Source organism: Cyprinus carpio, chromosome B22, assembly GCF_018340385.1.
Source record: "Cyprinus carpio isolate SPL01 chromosome B22, ASM1834038v1, whole genome shotgun sequence".
NCBI lineage: Eukaryota > Metazoa > Chordata > Actinopteri > Cypriniformes > Cyprinidae > Cyprinus > Cyprinus carpio.
In genome coordinates, this window is record NC_056618.1 from 24,869,629 (window position 1) to 24,887,179 (window position 17,551).

Genomic DNA, 17,551 nt, shown 5'->3' on the forward strand with positions numbered 1-17,551 from the left:
TTGGCTTTTAATATGAACATATAAAAGACACAAACAAAACATTTACATCAAGAACTGCAAGCCACTGCCCATGCTGTCTTAAGCACTGTAATAAGAGGGGATGCCTCCATTCCCAAAAAAAAAACCCCACTTCAACCTCACCTGGCTTCACCTCTGAGCTGGAAATATATTGTCGTCAATCACTATCCATTTATCTTTTCATTGTAAGCAAATGTACACTTTATCCACATCTAACAGATCATTCTAGGCATCTAAAGATGGAAGTCTATTTAAGAAGTTCCTTACCTTAAATGTGAAAAATCACAAAAGTGTGGTCAAGTTTAGGGGAACATACTACTTTAAGGGCTTATTATGTGAAACTGTCAACTGCAGCACTGTTTACGCTTTCAAATTATAAAGAAAAGGGGGGGAAAAAATTGGGCTGTCATGAAGAGAAGATGGAAGACCATGCCGACTCAAAGATAAACCTAAGATTACAAGTAATTTAACCCTTCATGGTGGTATTCTTATTTTGAGAAATTCCCAGCCACAGATAGGATACAGTACTGAGTATTCAAGTTAGAATTCAGGATTAGTTGAAAAAAGGATGATGGAGAAGAAAAAAAAAAAAAAAACACCTTTTAAATTACCACTAGTAAGCTTAGTACAGTGATTTTCTCTGAAACCTCGGAGGACAACAAAATATGCTATACACAGCAATATTCATACGCAAAGTACATCTTAAGTTCCAGATCAGAAACCTAGACTGCCCTACGCGACCTGATGGTGAAGGTAATATTGTACATGATGCTGGAACCTGGTTCGAGTGTCAAGTTTGACTGAGAAGAAAATGTAAAGACAAGTAGAACACGTCATCCCTGAGTCCTCCTCAACAGATCAGCCGTCTATGATGTGCCATTTGTGTTTGGTCGTTTAGCGGGAGTTTAATTCTTCTGAGGTTTAGGTCAAGTCTGCATAGTCCTGACTAAGCCCCCTTATGTTCGGACTGTTGCAAATGGCTGAATGTGCACGTACAACAGCAGGCCGTGAGAGGACACAGCGTTAATTACCATCACAAAGCAACATGCTGGAAACTCATGAAATTGCTGCGAAACGCCTCGTAAAAAGCACAAAAACACCAAACTTAATTCAATTAAATGAGGCAAAAACTGTTAAGTTAATAAATACATGTTCTGACGACAAATTAAAGAGCATGTAAAATCCGTGCCTGTTGTGATGTCCACAAAACAATATGCAAATGTCAACACCTCCTCAACCGGCTGAAATGAACACGAACGTCCTCCATACAATGGGCTCAAACAAATCAGCAATTCATCTAAACTGGGAAAAAAAAAATGTAAAGTGAAGAAAACTGGTTTTAAGTTCAGGCAAATAAAATTCAGGTATTTTGCCAACAACGTCAGCTCCCCTGCTAGATAAACCTAATCATTTACTACAGTCATGTCTAAAAGAAACCTAAAATAACTCTTTGTCCTCTCTTCCAACTGATTAAAGCAGCAAACTACATTTAGACATGAATTCATCAACCATATAAACACAAAAAATACAGCGATTTTCTATTAAATGTTCAGAAATAATACATTAGCTATCGTACAGTATTTACTCGCTGACAAGCATCTCAAAAGGACTGTCGATGTCAAACCTTTATTCTTTCTGAACTGAGTGTCGATCAGCGCACTACATTCAGTCAGTACACACTAGTTGACCGACAGATTGGACTGGAAAACTCGTTGCTCGAGTCAGAATCGTTTTTAATATGATGTCTAAATGAGCAAGCACAAAATAAAGAGCAATGCATGATGCCTCTCCAGTGTTGCTGCACATGAAAAACAAAAAGGGATTGAAAACAAAACTACACACACACAAATAAAAAAAAAATCAAATAAGGGGTTTAACACCCTTTCAATAACCCTCTGGTCTGGTCAAGTTCACTGTTAGACTGAGGTAGCTTGTCAACTTCTGTGGACAAATTAAAAATATATGAGATGGAAATTTGTCAGAAATGTCTCCAAATCACATTAAAACAGCTAACTTAAACATTTTATGTGAACCAATAACAAAAAACAACAGAAAACGCCTCTAAATAGGTTGCAAATGGTTGGATGATCTCAACCCGAAGGATACTGTGGCTTGTCTCACACTGTTTTGAAGGCCTGAACAGCTCCATATAAAACTAAAACTGGCAAGATCTTAAATGCCCAGGATGTTTAAACCTGTCAGAACACAAAGTGGAGAGGAAGTCGAGGACGATAGAGTAGAACTGAAGGTGGTGTTACTCTTCCATGGTCTTTAAAGGGAGAATACAGTATTAAGATGCAGTGAATGATTGGGAATGGCTTTACGAGGCATCTACAAGTTTGTCAATGTGATGCCCGACTGCTCCAGAGGTCAGCAGCACATGAGTGTGCATGTCTGTGTGAGTGCATGTGTGTATGCATTTGGGAGAGGACACGGGGACATGTTTCTTGAATTTCCAAGGCTCAGATCCCATCTACATCCCACCCCCCCCAACAAGTCTTAAGTGTCCTGCCAGCCTCAGTACGCGGTGACCAGGTCTTTGTCATAATCATATCTGCCCCTTTTAGGGGCGGGGCTGTCCTGGCTGTCATCCGTGTCCTCGCTGTCCTCAGCTCCGCCCCCTCCTTCTTCCTCCGAAGAGTCATCCAGAGTCAGATCCACCACGACTCCACCTCCCGACCCGGCGCTGGTGCCACCGGTTCCTGCCGACGCACCACCCGATCCAGACTTCCCAGTCTGGTTTGTGCCGCTGTGTGCTGGGGAGTGGCCGTTCGCCTCAGGAACACCTTGGATGAAAGTTAAGGCCCATTATTTCTCATTAAATACTTAAAAATATGCAGTATTATGCAAGCTAAATGTGTTGAAATGTAATTTGTGACCCTGAACCACAAAACCAGTAAGATAGTATGCATTCTATACTTGAAAAAAAAAATTTATAGCCTGAATGCACTGTAAGTCGCTTAGGATAAAAGCGTCGGCTAAATGCAAATGTCAATGTAAGTAGCACAGTTATATTTGTAGCAATAGCCAAAAATACGTTGTGTGGGTCAAAATGATCGATTTTTCTTTTAAGGCAAAAATCATTAGGACATTAAGTAAAGACCATGTTCCATGAAGATATTTTTTACATTTCCTACCGTAAATATATCAAAACTTAATAATTGATTAGTAATATGCATTGCTAAGAACTTCATTTGGACAGCTTTAAAGGTGGTTTCTCAGTATTTCGATTTTCAAATAGTTGTATCTCGGCTAAATATTGTCCTAACAAACCATACATCAATGGAAAGCTTATTTATTCCACTTTCAGATTATGTATAAATCTAAATTTAAAAAAAAATGACCCTTATGATTGGTTTTGTGGTCCAGGGTCCCAATTCAGAAGGAAGGAAACCTTCTTACATATATCCACCACAGGATAGTCAGGTGTGCGGCTGTTTTCCCGCTCTCTTTCCTTCTCTTTCTCATCCCTGATTGGCCTCCATGAGCCATCAGTCAAATACTCAATCTCCTCCACATCCTCCGGCGTCTCTTTAAGGATCTCGGACAGCAACCTGAAATGAGTCACGTTCGGTGAGTTTTACTGCCAGAGTCTGTTAGAAGCAAGGAATCTGAGTAACTGTGCCTACCCATCAATAGTTAGAAGCTCAAAGGGCGCAGGTTTGTCACATACGGGACAGGTCCACGTGGGTTTCTTTTCATTCATTTGCAGGAAAAAGACAGCGTCAAAACACTGCAGGTGGGCGCAGGTGAGCACTCGACATGGCACTCCAAGTCTCATCTTTACCAGCTGCATTTAAAAGACACGTATTAGATCCATATCTGATTCCACATAAAAAGCCCTGTTTCCATCACAGGAATTTTCCCCAGGAACTAGGGACTTTGGACCGGTACTCTGTGTGTTTCCACTGCAGGAACCAGGATCTAATAAAGTTCCGGGTAAAAATTTGCCCCTCAGAAAGTCCCTGCTCGTGAGGTAGTACTTTTTCAAAGGTCCGGAAATTTTGGGGGGCGGGACTTGGGCGCTAAACATGCTGATTGGTTGAGTTCACGCAGCATTGTATTTCAACCACCATTTATTCTGATAATTTTCAAAATATACTTGTTATTGTGTCATGAAATGTAGTTTTAAAAGTATTTCAGGCGAGAATGTAGTTGTTTAAAAATCTAAATCTGCGGTTTATTTATAAAGACAGCACCTGTTTGAAAATGTTTAGCAGATTTCGGAGACGTGAGCTCCACTTGATCAACGGGCGCTCAGTGCGCATTTTTCCTGACGGAATCACTGGTTATTATTTGCAGAATAACTGGATTTGCGTCGTCCCATCCATGAGTTCACACTCCGGAGTCAAACTCGCAAAGTCCGAACTACCGAGGATGCAAGTGCGAAATTTGCGTACTTGGTACCAGATTATTGGTCTATTCTTCACGGTACTTTAGACCATGATGGAAACGCAGACAGCAACAGGTCTGGGGGGGGAAAAGGTTCCTGGGACAAACAGTTCCAAGTAATTTTGGTGGAAAAGTGGCTAAAGACAAAAACAGGACACTTACAGGACAGATGAGGGACACTCGCAGTCCTGTAGTGGCGATCTCACTTTCAGGATCAAAACGTAGCTTGTCTTGAACTGTGTACATACAAATAAAGATTTTTCAATTTATTTGCAAAAATGTACAATAATCATGTTTTTTTTTTATTCTGCATTCCAATTAATATCAAACTGCAGTTGGATTGTTTTGATTAAATAATAATAGCTACAAAAAATATAGCTAACTAACAGAAAACACAAAAACATGATAGCACAATAAATGATTTATGAATATTAATAAATACGGAGTTACGTTTTTGCAAAAACTCTTCATATGCACATTCATACAATTAAAAATAGTAATATTGCAAAATATTTAAATAACATTTAAAGTTTTCAATTTTATATATATTTTTAAAATGTAATTTATTCCTGTGATGATAAAGCTGATTTTTAGCATCTTTACTCCAGTCTTCAGTGTCACATGATCCTTCAGAAATCATTCTGATATACTGATTTGCTACTTAAACATTTCATATCATCAGTGCTAACAGTTGTGCTGCTTAATTGTTTTGTGTGGAAAGTGCACAACAAGAGAACAAAAGTATTAATTAAAAAAAAAAAAAAAAAAAAAATAGCAACACCTTACTAATCCCATGCTTTTGAATGTATTATTTAAATAAATAGGGTTTAGTGTTTATATATAACCTGACTCTTTAGCAGGAATTGAAACTACCACATAGCAAATTGTTAAAAGGATGACGCAAGGAACTAGTGAACCACTTTTTGTTGTTGTGATAAATTCGTTTTATTAATTAAAAGCCTGAGAATACATAAAAAAAAAACCTTCAAATGATTTCAACTTTTTTGCTCCGGTTTCCATATAGGGTTTCAAGGGTAGCCACTGATCATGTAATGTTTGGTCAAGGTGAGAAACTTACTGCGTTCACGACAACGATCAGGACTCTCGACTGAGCAATGCTTCAGCTGGTTGAAGAGCTCTCCAGATGTGAACACCCTCACCAGGTACACAGCCACCGAGTACCGCTGCATCCAAAACACAGTGCTCAGCAAGAACACACTCAACTTCATCTAACGTGTTCATTTATAAATACCGATAGGTCTTTGTATGAAGTCTCTGTACCTTTCCAAAGTTGCCCCATGTGATGGTGACTCTGTTAGTGACTGTGGAGAGGTGTAACCATGGCGTGATGTTGACGGGTCGACAGGGCCGACGTGGCTCAACACCCGGTTTATTGGAGGGATAGTAACCCTGAACAAAAAGAAGTAATGTAAATAAACAAATTCATAATTTACAGCAACAAGATATACAACATTCTAAGAAAACAATTTAACACACAACAGACACATTCAGAAAGTTAATTCTAATTTTGTTTATGTGATGCTGAGAAAATGCTAAAAAGTTTATTTATATAAAGGGCTTCAGATTTACGATAATCCTGAGTGGTGAAACACCACACTCCCTGTTCTTTCAGCCTAATCAAATTCACAACACTTACCGGCACATGACAGTAGGACTGATTCACTTTCACAGCAATATTGGGAGGATATTGGTCCTCCTGAACACCGATAGAGTCTGTGTAGCAGATTCTAGGAGAAGAACAGGACATGTTAGCATGCAATAAATGCATCTCTGACGCCAAAACGTGATGTACAGACATGATTTAGCTGAATGACGTACCTGAGAACCACTTGAACTGATTTCATTCCTGGGCGAAGTTCACTGTGCATGAGCAGGTACAAAAAATATTGTGAGTAAACACAATTAAAGATGCTTTATATTCTTTTGTACTTTCAGTAAAAAAAAAATTAAAAAAAAAAACGGCCAGGTAGACTCATGACTGATATTTGGATATATTGAGATTGTCAACATTAATCAAAAGTAATTGCCAATAAATAATAATGGTATATTTTAATTTGTAAATTACTATTACATAGTTAAATTATTATATAGACATAACACAACGCAATTTTTAGAGAAAAAAACTGGGGGATTGTGTCTAATGGAATTAATCTTGCTTTAAAAAAAAGAATTCTTACTGGAACCTCTTCTAGCATAAATATTTATGATTTACAGCTGTATAATTTCAAGTTGTTACTGCAAATGAAAAAATAGCCCTTTTTCTTGCAAAGGATATATAAATATTCCATAAAAATATATATATATATATATATATTTTTATTCTTACTAAAAATAAGTTGTACATCTATTTTTAAATCCTTGTACTTAAGATATGTTTAGCTAATTACAAATAAGTGTAGCCGAAATAATAAACGAAAGAAAAAGTGAAGCTGTGCTGAAACGTGAACATTGGGCGTCTGTGAGTATCTGTTCTGCACGGTCATCATCCAAATAGGCCTGCTCATTATCTGTCATTAAATTACATTACGTATATATTAACAATACACCCTGATTTCCTAAACATCAGCACTGTTATTATTGCCCATCAACTGACTGCTAAATAAATCCACCAATTAGCAAGATGACTTGTACATTTCTTACCTGGAGTTCCGGATCTGTTCCACTTGACCTGGTGTTAATTCAAAAACGCATTGACTTTCTTGCAGCTTCTCGCTGTTCTGAGCGACTGCAGAGAGTGGCAAAAACAGAATTAGCTCAAGGGATTTCCTCCTCAACGGCTAGGCACACCTATTATAACTGGGCCATTATTTATTCATAATAATGGGACTCACTTAGTTCTGTGGGTGGCAGCAGTGTTTCTAGGTTGTGGTAGAATGGCAGGGGCACCAATTTGACTTCTGCTGCAGGAGGCGCCGCCGGTTTGGGGATGCCGTTGAGGTAGTCTGTGCCCTGGGCCGTGCCTCTGGGCGAGGAGTTAAGGGCAGGATAGTTTACGGGCACAGACTCAGGCCGCCTGGCCGCCAGCCAGGCCGAGGATTTGGGGAAGCGCGTCTCATAGAGCTGTCGAACATTCTTTAGCAGCTCCGGACTGTATTCTGTCTGCACAAGCCTAAGAGCTCTTCCCACTAAATCCTGCTTCAACCCGCTTTTACTGCGGCCCATTGAGGCCAACAGCGTCTGCAGATCAGACACACGGAAACTCTTCACCATGTTCTGAAGAGACAAAACAACCCAAGAGAATGAGAAATGGGGAAATTAATTAGAGAGTTCAATTTCTAGGTTATGAATCAAAGGGTTGTGGGTTTGATTCCCGAAAAGAGAACAAATTGAGAACCCAGGACTCACACACAACAGCTCAAAAACAAAAAATTAAACAACGGTCCAGTTTTCACAAAAAACAGAAAAACAAACATACATCACATAAAAACAAAGCAGCTCTGCGCAACTTTGTTTCTAAACTGCTTGTAACAGAAAAGTCAGTCAATAAACACCAAACAGAAGAATACAAGAGAGCCTAGTCTGGATTCTTTATTTGATATTCACTGTTGCTCAGCAGAATACTCCGGAAATCTCTGGAATCTTCTTGTCTGGGCAGTTGTCTTTGGAAATTAGAACACCTCTCCTTAAAAAAAAAATCTGTCCCACTGGTGTATGCATTATTCGTCCCAGCCTAAATAGACGCATTAACAGCCATAAATTCAAATTAAAATGTTTATCGCACGTAACTTCCGCAACAAGTATTCGTCTTCTCTATAGTATGTGTACATAAAGTTATCTATTAAAATTTAAAAACTACTCAAAATCCTCAATACTTTTAAAAAGTTGTTTATATTGCTTTGACTTTCCAAATTCAATGCCAAAACAATCCTCAAGCTTCAAAATGACCTCAATCTCTAGTTCACCATGACTTAACCCACTGCAGACCAATGACACTCTCCATATAAACACCACACAGAAATCAGTTCTGCAAAACAGGTAAAACAATATGAGGTTCAGAGCACATTCATAAGCACGCTGTAGTAATGAATATCAGCACTGGATGCGATTATATGCAGGTGTTCAGTAGTAAAACGATACTGCACGAATGAAAATTTATGAAAATGATTTATCTTTTCAAGCAACCCACATGCATATACCTAAACATTAACCTACAGCACTGCCAAAATGTGGAATGGTGTTTATTTTTACAGCTACATGGAGAAAATGCACATGGGATTAGAAAAGGCAGAGCCTGTTTTGTTATTTTGCATTGTGCAGACTAATCATTAAATTTCCACAGGCAGCGCGCCCTCGCGAGCGCGCGCGCACACAGACACACTAGCTTTGGTCTCAAAGCCTGGTGAGCTGTCTAACCAAACTGCGTTTCGGACACCAAATGCACATTCAGAACGTTCAAAAATTAGAATCTATCGTTAGAACGCGCCAAATATTCTGGATACATAAACAGTTCATTGGGTTTCGAGGCACAACCATTCACATACACACTTATACATATTGCCAACGCACTTTACAGACTGCCACTAGTCCTGAATGAGCACCAAATACGACAGTATGAAATTGAACTCAAGTTGTTTGAATAAGCACCGCTTCTAACTCGCCTGGCTCCTTTTACTTTCACTATTTAAAAAAATCTCATCTACTCACCATCGCTTCTACCAGTTCGGCCGCCATCTTCGCACAGCAGCCCCGCGAGAGCCTGAAGCGAAAGGCAGCGGCTGGCCAATGAGAAGCCGAGAAGGCGTTCGAAGACCGCCGCCATTGTCCAATCAGCACGGCGGATTCTCCATAAGTAGGCGGGGTCGTTCGCGAAGAGGCGTCACGGCGAGCTTTAAAAGGGACAGTGCGGTCAAAAAAAGAGAACTTGAAGCGAGGTCTATCCTTTCTGATAGGCCTCTGGTGCTTGTAAACCTACCCACCGTCGCCTGAACTTCACAGTCTGATTTGCCCACTTTAATAGTCTGGCGTGAGAGCGAAAGCACATTGCGTCTTGCATTCAGATGTGATGCGAGAGGTGGGTTACCCGCGACAAGTGGAACAGGAGCGCATGGCGCCACTCGATCCATTCCGCGCGGGAAAATCCACTTCACGTGTTGTGGAAAACCACGATATTGAGGTCTGAATGCTTTGTGTATTTTCAGCCCTAAAATGACTACGGAAGCACACTAAAACATCTCCGAAGTATATTCGCAGGCGTTAACTATCTATTGTTAAATATATTACAACAAACACACTTGTTCATTGAGGACAGTCGGGTAAACCGATCTGGAAAATCTACAAGAGGCTGAATCCACAATCCTCAGGAAACTCCATCCCGTGTTTTTCTTTATTGTATGTGTGGGGGAGGGGATGCAGAGAATGTTTGAAGTCGATAACTGAGGTAAAAATAAGGCAGAACAAGGAAATAAACAGGTATATTGTTCCTTACACAATGTCCTTAAGTTCAGCCCTACTTGTTCACCCTCATGTTGCTTCAAACCCGTATGTCTTGCTTTCTTCAGTGGAACACAGATGGAGATGTTAGGCTGAATTACATCCTCATTCCTTTCACTCTCATTGTATAGAGAAACATACTATGAACGTGAATGGTGACTGAGTATGTCTACATTTTGTGTGTGTGTGTGTGTGTGTGTGTGTGTGTGTTTCACTGAAGAAAGAAAGTTGGGTTTTTAAACAACGTAAGCTCATTAAAAGATGAAGGAACTTTTAATTATTGGCGGAACTGTTTCTTTGAGGAAACCATGTTCAGTTTTGGCAGAAGATGGCGCTGCTGTCCAACAATGGTTTGCCTCTAAACGACTTGACAAAAGTTGTCTGTGGTTTTATAGTTTCAAGAAGTCAAACAAAAAATAAAAACGACAACAACAAATGAAATTGACAGATTTACTAATATAGGATAACAAATTGCTCAATCACAAGCTAGCAACACAGATGAAGTAACAAAATTAGGTTTGGCTCAAGCAAAAGTCACCCCAGGGTTATTTAAAACATTGATCTGTAAAGCTGACAGTGATTCTATTCCACCTGTTCTTCCATAAAATCCATGTTAACTCTTAACTTCTTGTGGGAAGAATTTCAGAGTGTTTTTTTTTAGGGGAAGATTTGTTAAAGCTACACAGCACTGTTGCTTTTTGTATTTAGGAAGGTGGCAAAACGTGATTAAAAAATTTTTTTTTAATTGTGATTGTTTATTAATTCTGTATTTATTGTAATTTTAATAGTTTATTAAAATAAATAGTTTATAATACTCTTCTGTTGGATGGTTGCGTGTGAATAGAAACTTTAGATTTATTTTTATATCGCTCTTTATTAAATTCCAGACAACATTAATGAATTGTACATGCACTTAAAATGAAAAAAAAGAGCAATTGAAAAGAGTGCATTGTGCTTACTTTCTAATCAGACATAAAAAGCAACGAAAAGAAGTAACAAGTGTTCAAAATATGTAAATATATTTAAAGTAAAATAAACGATACATCAATTTACCAAAGCAAAAATTCTAATCAGAAAACAAACAGCATAAGACAGTATATACAAATATTTATATTTATATTAAAAAATTTAATTTTTATAGAATAACCTTGCATTAACATTCAGCAGCATTGTCTTTGTGGGTTGGAACTGTGTTAAAGGCACATACAGATCACACATTAAAAGCATATACAGTACATTTTTCTGGAGAAAAGACCAGTCATTGTGTGTAGCACTATAATCTTTTCTTTTCTTTATTTGTATTATTAAAAGCACTATATGAAAAAACGTTGGATTAACCCTTGATTCCCATTACAGGACTGCATATAGTACTAATAGGGTGGAGTGTGTGTATGTGTGTGTGTGTTCTTGCAGTTATTTTAAGTCAAATATGCATGTGAGTCATAGTGATATGCTGTAGCCCACGTGTCCAAACTTTTGAGTGAGAACATTAGATTGTTTCCCAGTAATATTATTGGCAGCTTAAGTGTTAGGTCAACAACAGACAAACAAGCACACTAACAGCGGCTTTAACAGGAACACAGTTTCACATGTAATCCAATCACTACCTTCATAAGACAGATAATTAACTAATTGACAAAGAATTTAAAGGCACTCATTTGGATAATCTGAAACCAATACAGCATGCTTGTTCACATGTGGTATCTAAATTATATTTTACAATTGAAGATTTTATTTGCCAAGTTTTATCTTGGTTCAAATGTTTACAGTGCAACACTTAACAATAAATAAAATAAAGCAAATAATGAAACTTATAAAAAAAAAAAAAAAAACTATATTGTTTGGAATTAAATAAAGTGGGAGTATCAAATGTTTCTGTAACACACAGTATCCAAACCTTGAACTTAAACGATTAAACACAATAAAAAAAAAAATGTTTATTATAAACATAGATACCACGTAATCATTTTTAATTTTCATTGTGACATTAGTGCATGAAATCTGATTGTTAAAAATATTTTTACATTTTGAAGTTACAGTAAACTAAAATGCAAAATGCTTTTGTTTTAGTCCCAAAGACTTAACAAAAACAGAATAAGCACACCCAGAGGTCATGTTGTATCACTGCATCCACCACCCAAGACAATTTACATTAATCAAAAACATTAATCTCTGTAATCTCTTGTAATTACAAAGATTTGCTTCGTTTAATAAAAAATAATCCCCCACAATTAGACCCCCCTGCCTCTAACTCTCTTGTACCCCACTTTTCTTCTAATTGCGTGGTTAAATATGCGGAGCATTTAAATTAAGTGGCGTTAACGCTCTGGTTATTGCAAGAGAAGTCCTTCTAGAAGGAGGCTTTCTTGGAAGATTTGCAACTGGTGGTGGTGTTGTTTTTCCGAACAGGTGGCTAAATGAACAAACACACAACTTAACGAACGCATTTACCTGTTTACTCGATTCACGCATGCCTCAGAGACTGACGTCACATCTGCTACCAAATTAATCGTTTGTTGGACTAATCTTTACCAGCACTTCTTGAAAAGACGGAACACACCAGGAAAGACAAAGAAACTCGAACCAGGACAACATGTTTTAAAGTGGGATCCAAAAACTGGATTTTTGACCACTTAAGCCACAGATTCCAAGATCTAACAATACAGAAATGGAGGACAACGCATGCCGCAGCAATCGAGAACAACTGGGACTTCAGTTCACCATTGAATATCTGTTGTACAACAAAGGACGCAACAATGAGAGAGCAGAACCAGAGGACAATCGCCCTCCATCTGAAGCTCTTCAAAGCACAGTCAACGAAACTCTCTCAGAACAGAACAGTGAAAAATCAGAGGACCAGGAAAATGAAGAAAAAGGATGTGAAGAAGAACACGAGAAGACAAATATTAAGAGTGAACGAACGAACGAGAAGCAAGCGCAGTCCTATATCGCCCTCATTTCCATGGCCATCCTGGATTCAGATGAAAAGAAGCTCCTGCTATGTGATATTTACCAGTGGATCATGGATCACTATCCTTACTTCAAAAGCAAGGTATCGTATCTTCATGAAAGCAGCTAAGCTTCCTCAAAGAGTTCTGTCTGGAAGTTGGGGTTAGGTTAAAGCAAGTTTGCACAAATCTTTCAAAAAGTCAAAGATCTGTAAGATGTTCAACAACTTACAGCTCACCAACATACTTCTTAGTGACATCCTGCAACCTTTTCCCATTTGTATTTAACCAAACAGTAGCTCTTGAACACAATGTTCATTGAATACAATGTTTAAACATTACTTGAAGTGCTCAAAATGTTCCAGAACTGGCAAAGCACTTCTTCAGAAGACCTACTGCACAAAGAAAGAGAACGAAACAGACTAGAACAAATATTATGAATTTGTGATCTGACAAAGCCTTATATTTGGATCCTTATCTGTCACATGATTTTACATTAAGATTATGAATCCCACAATCTGATGAAAATTAACATATGGATTTTTATCTGTAAAAGCAAAAGTGAGTTTGAGAATCGTGACATCAAAATGTTGGTCAGATTCGCAAGATATTGTAGTCCAGCTCTGAGAACTCTTATTCATTATTAAGTCAAAGTATCATCTCTGACTTTCAGATGAGTCAGAATTCACCTTCTCTACTCTTTAAACAGGACAAGAACTGGAGAAACAGCGTCAGACACAATCTCTCTTTGAACGAGTGCTTCATTAAAGCCGGTCGCAGTGACAATGGCAAGGGCCATTTCTGGGCTATCCATCCAGCCAACTTTCAAGACTTCTCTAACGGGGACTACCACCGGCGACGTGCCCGGAGAAGGATTCGCAAAGTAACAGGGCAGCTGCCCTTCGCACTACCTGCGCATTACCAAAACCTCGGCCACCTGAAACGGTCACCATGTTGGTGTTGTCCACCGACGCATCCATTGATTTGCTTCTCGCCCAGAGTGTACTGGAACTGGGCTGCACTTCCGACACACCGTAGACCATCCCTTCATGGACTGATATGACCGGATCTACACTCAAATTATTTCTTCATGCTGTTTAAGTGTTGGAAATTGAATTGTACATATTTTGTAAGCCAAGTCCAAAACTGTTCATAAAACGAAAATGAATAAAATTCGGAAAGTATTTACAAAGTGTTGCATTTTTTTAAATTATTATTATTCATTGCATTTTCTTAAAGGAATATTCCAGGTTCAATACCTAGAATATTGTGACAATGTTTATTACTACAAAAAATTATTTCCATTTGTCACTCATTTGCATAAAAAAAAATTATAATTGAGGTTACGATGAGGCACTTACCTCATACAATACATTTATTTCCATTGTAAGTGCCTCAATACTTTTTTGTGTAAATCAACATTATGTACTCAACCTGGAATAAATAAACCAAATATTAAGTCAAATAAAATGTATTTAAAAAATGCTTTTAGAGTTTTAACTTATGAGGTCCATAAGGAAGATTAAAAAAAATCCTGTGCACTTAAACAGATATAGGAAAGCTGTGTGCGAAATCTAAGACAGCAACAGAATAAATTCTTAAGACCAGTAATACAATAATACCGTTTAATTTCTCACCAAGCGTGTTAGTGTGCGAGCACCTCTTTGGGAGCACAATGCGCATGGTGTAAAAAAGTGAACACATTCTTCACGGCTGCGGCCACTCCAGATAATAATTAGACAGAAGAGCTCAGAAGCCAAATCTTTAGTCCTAAGAGATTTCGGCAGGCTGCCCAAAGCCGACTCCGGGATAAGTACCCAGATAATCCCATAAATCTCCATGCAGTTTCGAAAAATAGGAAGCTTATCACACAGCATAATCTGGTAAGCGTTCCTCGGGTGAGGACCTACAATTCTGCTGGAGAATATGTAGGGAGGGATGAGGTAGTCGAGTGTGGGGCAAGATGAAGCCTCAAAGCTGCATTACCTCAAGCAGAACAAGAGGGTCGTGAGCTAATATGAGTCATCTGGACAGAGTAATTAGTGGCTAATATGATTTCGGTTTACATTCTTTAAAATCGGTCTCTAATTCCTACCAGCTTCAGAAAGACAGCACTCGTCCCACTTCACTTTCAGAAAGATAAAATGAAGACACCATGTCTGCAGTCATTCATATAACCTTGACCCACTTGGAGAAAAGAAGTCAAATTAGTGATCCTTTTCATTACACTCGCTGTAAAGATGTCACATTTGCTATGAAATAAAACAAAACAGTGCGCTTTCTAATTTTAATTATTGACACTTAATACAAATCTAATGTACTCGTCAAAATTCTTTTTGACATTTGTATTCAGAGAGATCTTGATGATAATGTCATATATACAGTACTGTTTTTTAAAAAAATAATAATAATAATAATGATATTTAAATCCAATCTAGTTATTGTGATCGGTAAAATAGTCCAAGGTATATGCGTGTATGTTTTTAATATGTTTATATTAAGATATCACCTGATTTTACTGATAATGATAAGTAGGTTGGATTTAAAAATCATTATTATTTTTATAAATATTATTTTAATATTTAAATACTTAATTATTTAATAAAATGTATTTATTATATTTATATATTATATTTGACATTTTATATAAGATTTTGCGTGTGTGGTGTACTTATAAATGCATTAAAATATTATTAGAATATTTAGATTTTATCAATACTATTTAAATAACTGATTATTTTTAAAAAATATTTATATATCATTATTTTTTATATTTTATTGGGAAAATTTCATGAGAACAATTTTCAGCTAAATACATGCATAATTGTTTTTTTAAAGCATAATTATAGAAGAAAGGAGTGGGAACCTAGCCAAGAAACAAGGTTTTTAAGCAATTATCACCCTTAAAAAGCCATCTAATGAAATTTTCTTAAACCAAATCTTTCTTTTCTTTGCATTAAATTGCTTAATTCCCATGAATGGTCCTCGGCATTAAATCCTCTTGCCTTCGACAGCTTTAGGATGTTAATACTCTTGCATATTCGTGCCTTATGCTTATAAGATACAAGCTGTTGAACAGGTTGCAGTTTGCACTCTCTCTCTCTCTCTCTCTCTCTCTTCATCTCATTAAACACCCTCATGCAGGTTTGAGTGAATATCAGTCTATTTTCATTGTTCTTTTTCAAATCATTTTGGCAAATGATTAAGATAAGACATCATTGCTATAATGATGCAATGTCACCACAATAGCATTTACTCATTTGAATAAAAAGCCTGTTCCCTCAACCCCATTAAGCTGTGGAGCAGTGCTTGGTGTGTTGATCCCCTTAATCTAATTAGGTACATGGGAGAGGACTGGAGGGGGCGGAGATTAACGCCGGAGACGTGGGCCTGATTAACGGACAGTGGGACAAGAAGAGATGAGTCGCGGGGCAAAGGCCGATCAAAACATTCTGGCCTCGGTTTTAGTCCAATTCAGCATTCCAAAGCTGATTTGATCAAACGCCTTTACGGTGCCAAAGCTTTCTGCTACCTGGTGATTAACTGAGCAGCGGCTCACGGTCAGCATAGTTTGGTTAAGACAGACTTACCCCAGATTATCAGACATTGAAGGCTTCCCATTGTACAGATCTGGATTCTGAGGTTTCTTTTAGTTTGTTTGTTTGTTTTGGGATACCAGACTTGTTGCAACAGAGTGTTCACCAACATGCAGTGGGGAAACTCTTTTTAAAAAAAAAAAGAAAAAAATTAAATTAAATATTTAGCTTGACAAGTTCCAGTCAAGATGACAGTTATGGTGAATGTATCGATGTTTTGGATGCTCGTGTTGGCAACTTTCAGCTTCGTTTGTAGTGGATAAGGACAGGGCAAAAAAACATGAGAAAAGAGAAAACTGAATGTATTGTATCTATACACAATCTAACCACTAGGTGGCAGGACAATCTCACTTACCTTGTACTCACAGGCTTTACTATTCACAGTATTTTTAACAAAAGAAGCGATCAGGTGTCAGACATTTCCATTTGGCTATACAAAAGTTCGTTATGCTGCTTGATGTTTCAAAAAGATGTTTGTTAATGTGTTAATTAAATGTATTATGATCCTAATTATAAAAACACGTTTGTTAGTTTTAAACATTAGGCACTACTGCCTTTGTTATTCTTGTTATATATCTATAGCAGCTAAAGAATCGAAAGTCTCGCGCATTCACAGGAAATAGCGTAAGTGCGCGTTTAAAAATAAGGTGAAACTGCACTACACGTATGTGTTTGTTGAGCATTCATCTCAAAACCAATTCTTCTCACCGTATTATGGGGCTTAATTAAGAGAACGACTTATCTGTCAATGTACTTTCTTAACCTGAAAAAAAAATAAACTGTAAGGAATGACCTTCTGATTCCTTAAACCAGCTGTTTTTGTCCAGTAGGGGGATCCTAAACCAACAGAACCACTGGACAATGAAACAAAGAGGACCTTGGCATGCACCACGATCCCTCCTCTACCTCCCTATCTTCATCTATCTCCAGTGGTTTCCATGGCGACAACGCTTGGTCCTGTCTGCCAGCGATCCTTTTTGACCCCTGAGGGTAACCTTTGGCCTAAGGGGTCATGGCCAGGGTCAAGAGGTCAGGAGTGGCCAGAGGGCGATGAAAGCACTTCTGTGATTGGCTCTCTTACCAGCCCACATATTTTCATTTTGAGGCTTAAGCACAGGCCTTGTCCTTCAGCAAACCAACTAAAAG

The 17,551-nt window shown here is 37.9% G+C and overlaps 2 protein-coding genes across 2 annotated transcripts; one reads left to right on the forward strand and one right to left on the reverse strand.

Annotated features, from left to right (window-relative positions):
* Positions 1-2,065: 2,065 nt before the first annotated feature.
* Positions 2,066-9,231, reverse strand: pias4a (protein inhibitor of activated STAT, 4a). Its single transcript, XM_019064538.2, has 11 exons — positions 9,076-9,231; positions 7,263-7,644; positions 7,072-7,156; positions 6,250-6,291; positions 6,068-6,158; positions 5,692-5,820; positions 5,489-5,594; positions 4,573-4,646; positions 3,648-3,808; positions 3,421-3,572; positions 2,066-2,804 (listed from the first exon to the last, which is right to left on the reverse strand). The coding sequence occupies exons 1-11, from the start codon at positions 9,100-9,102 to the stop codon at positions 2,536-2,538; spliced, it is 1,518 nt and encodes a 505-aa protein (XP_018920083.2). The 5' UTR covers positions 9,103-9,231; the 3' UTR covers positions 2,066-2,535.
* Positions 9,232-12,053: 2,822 nt separating this feature from the next.
* foxq2 (forkhead box Q2) lies at positions 12,054-13,985 on the forward strand. Its single transcript, XM_019064547.2, has 2 exons — positions 12,054-12,913; positions 13,519-13,985. The coding sequence occupies exons 1-2, from the start codon at positions 12,530-12,532 to the stop codon at positions 13,870-13,872; spliced, it is 738 nt and encodes a 245-aa protein (XP_018920092.2). The 5' UTR covers positions 12,054-12,529; the 3' UTR covers positions 13,873-13,985.
* Positions 13,986-17,551: the final 3,566 nt, after the last annotated feature.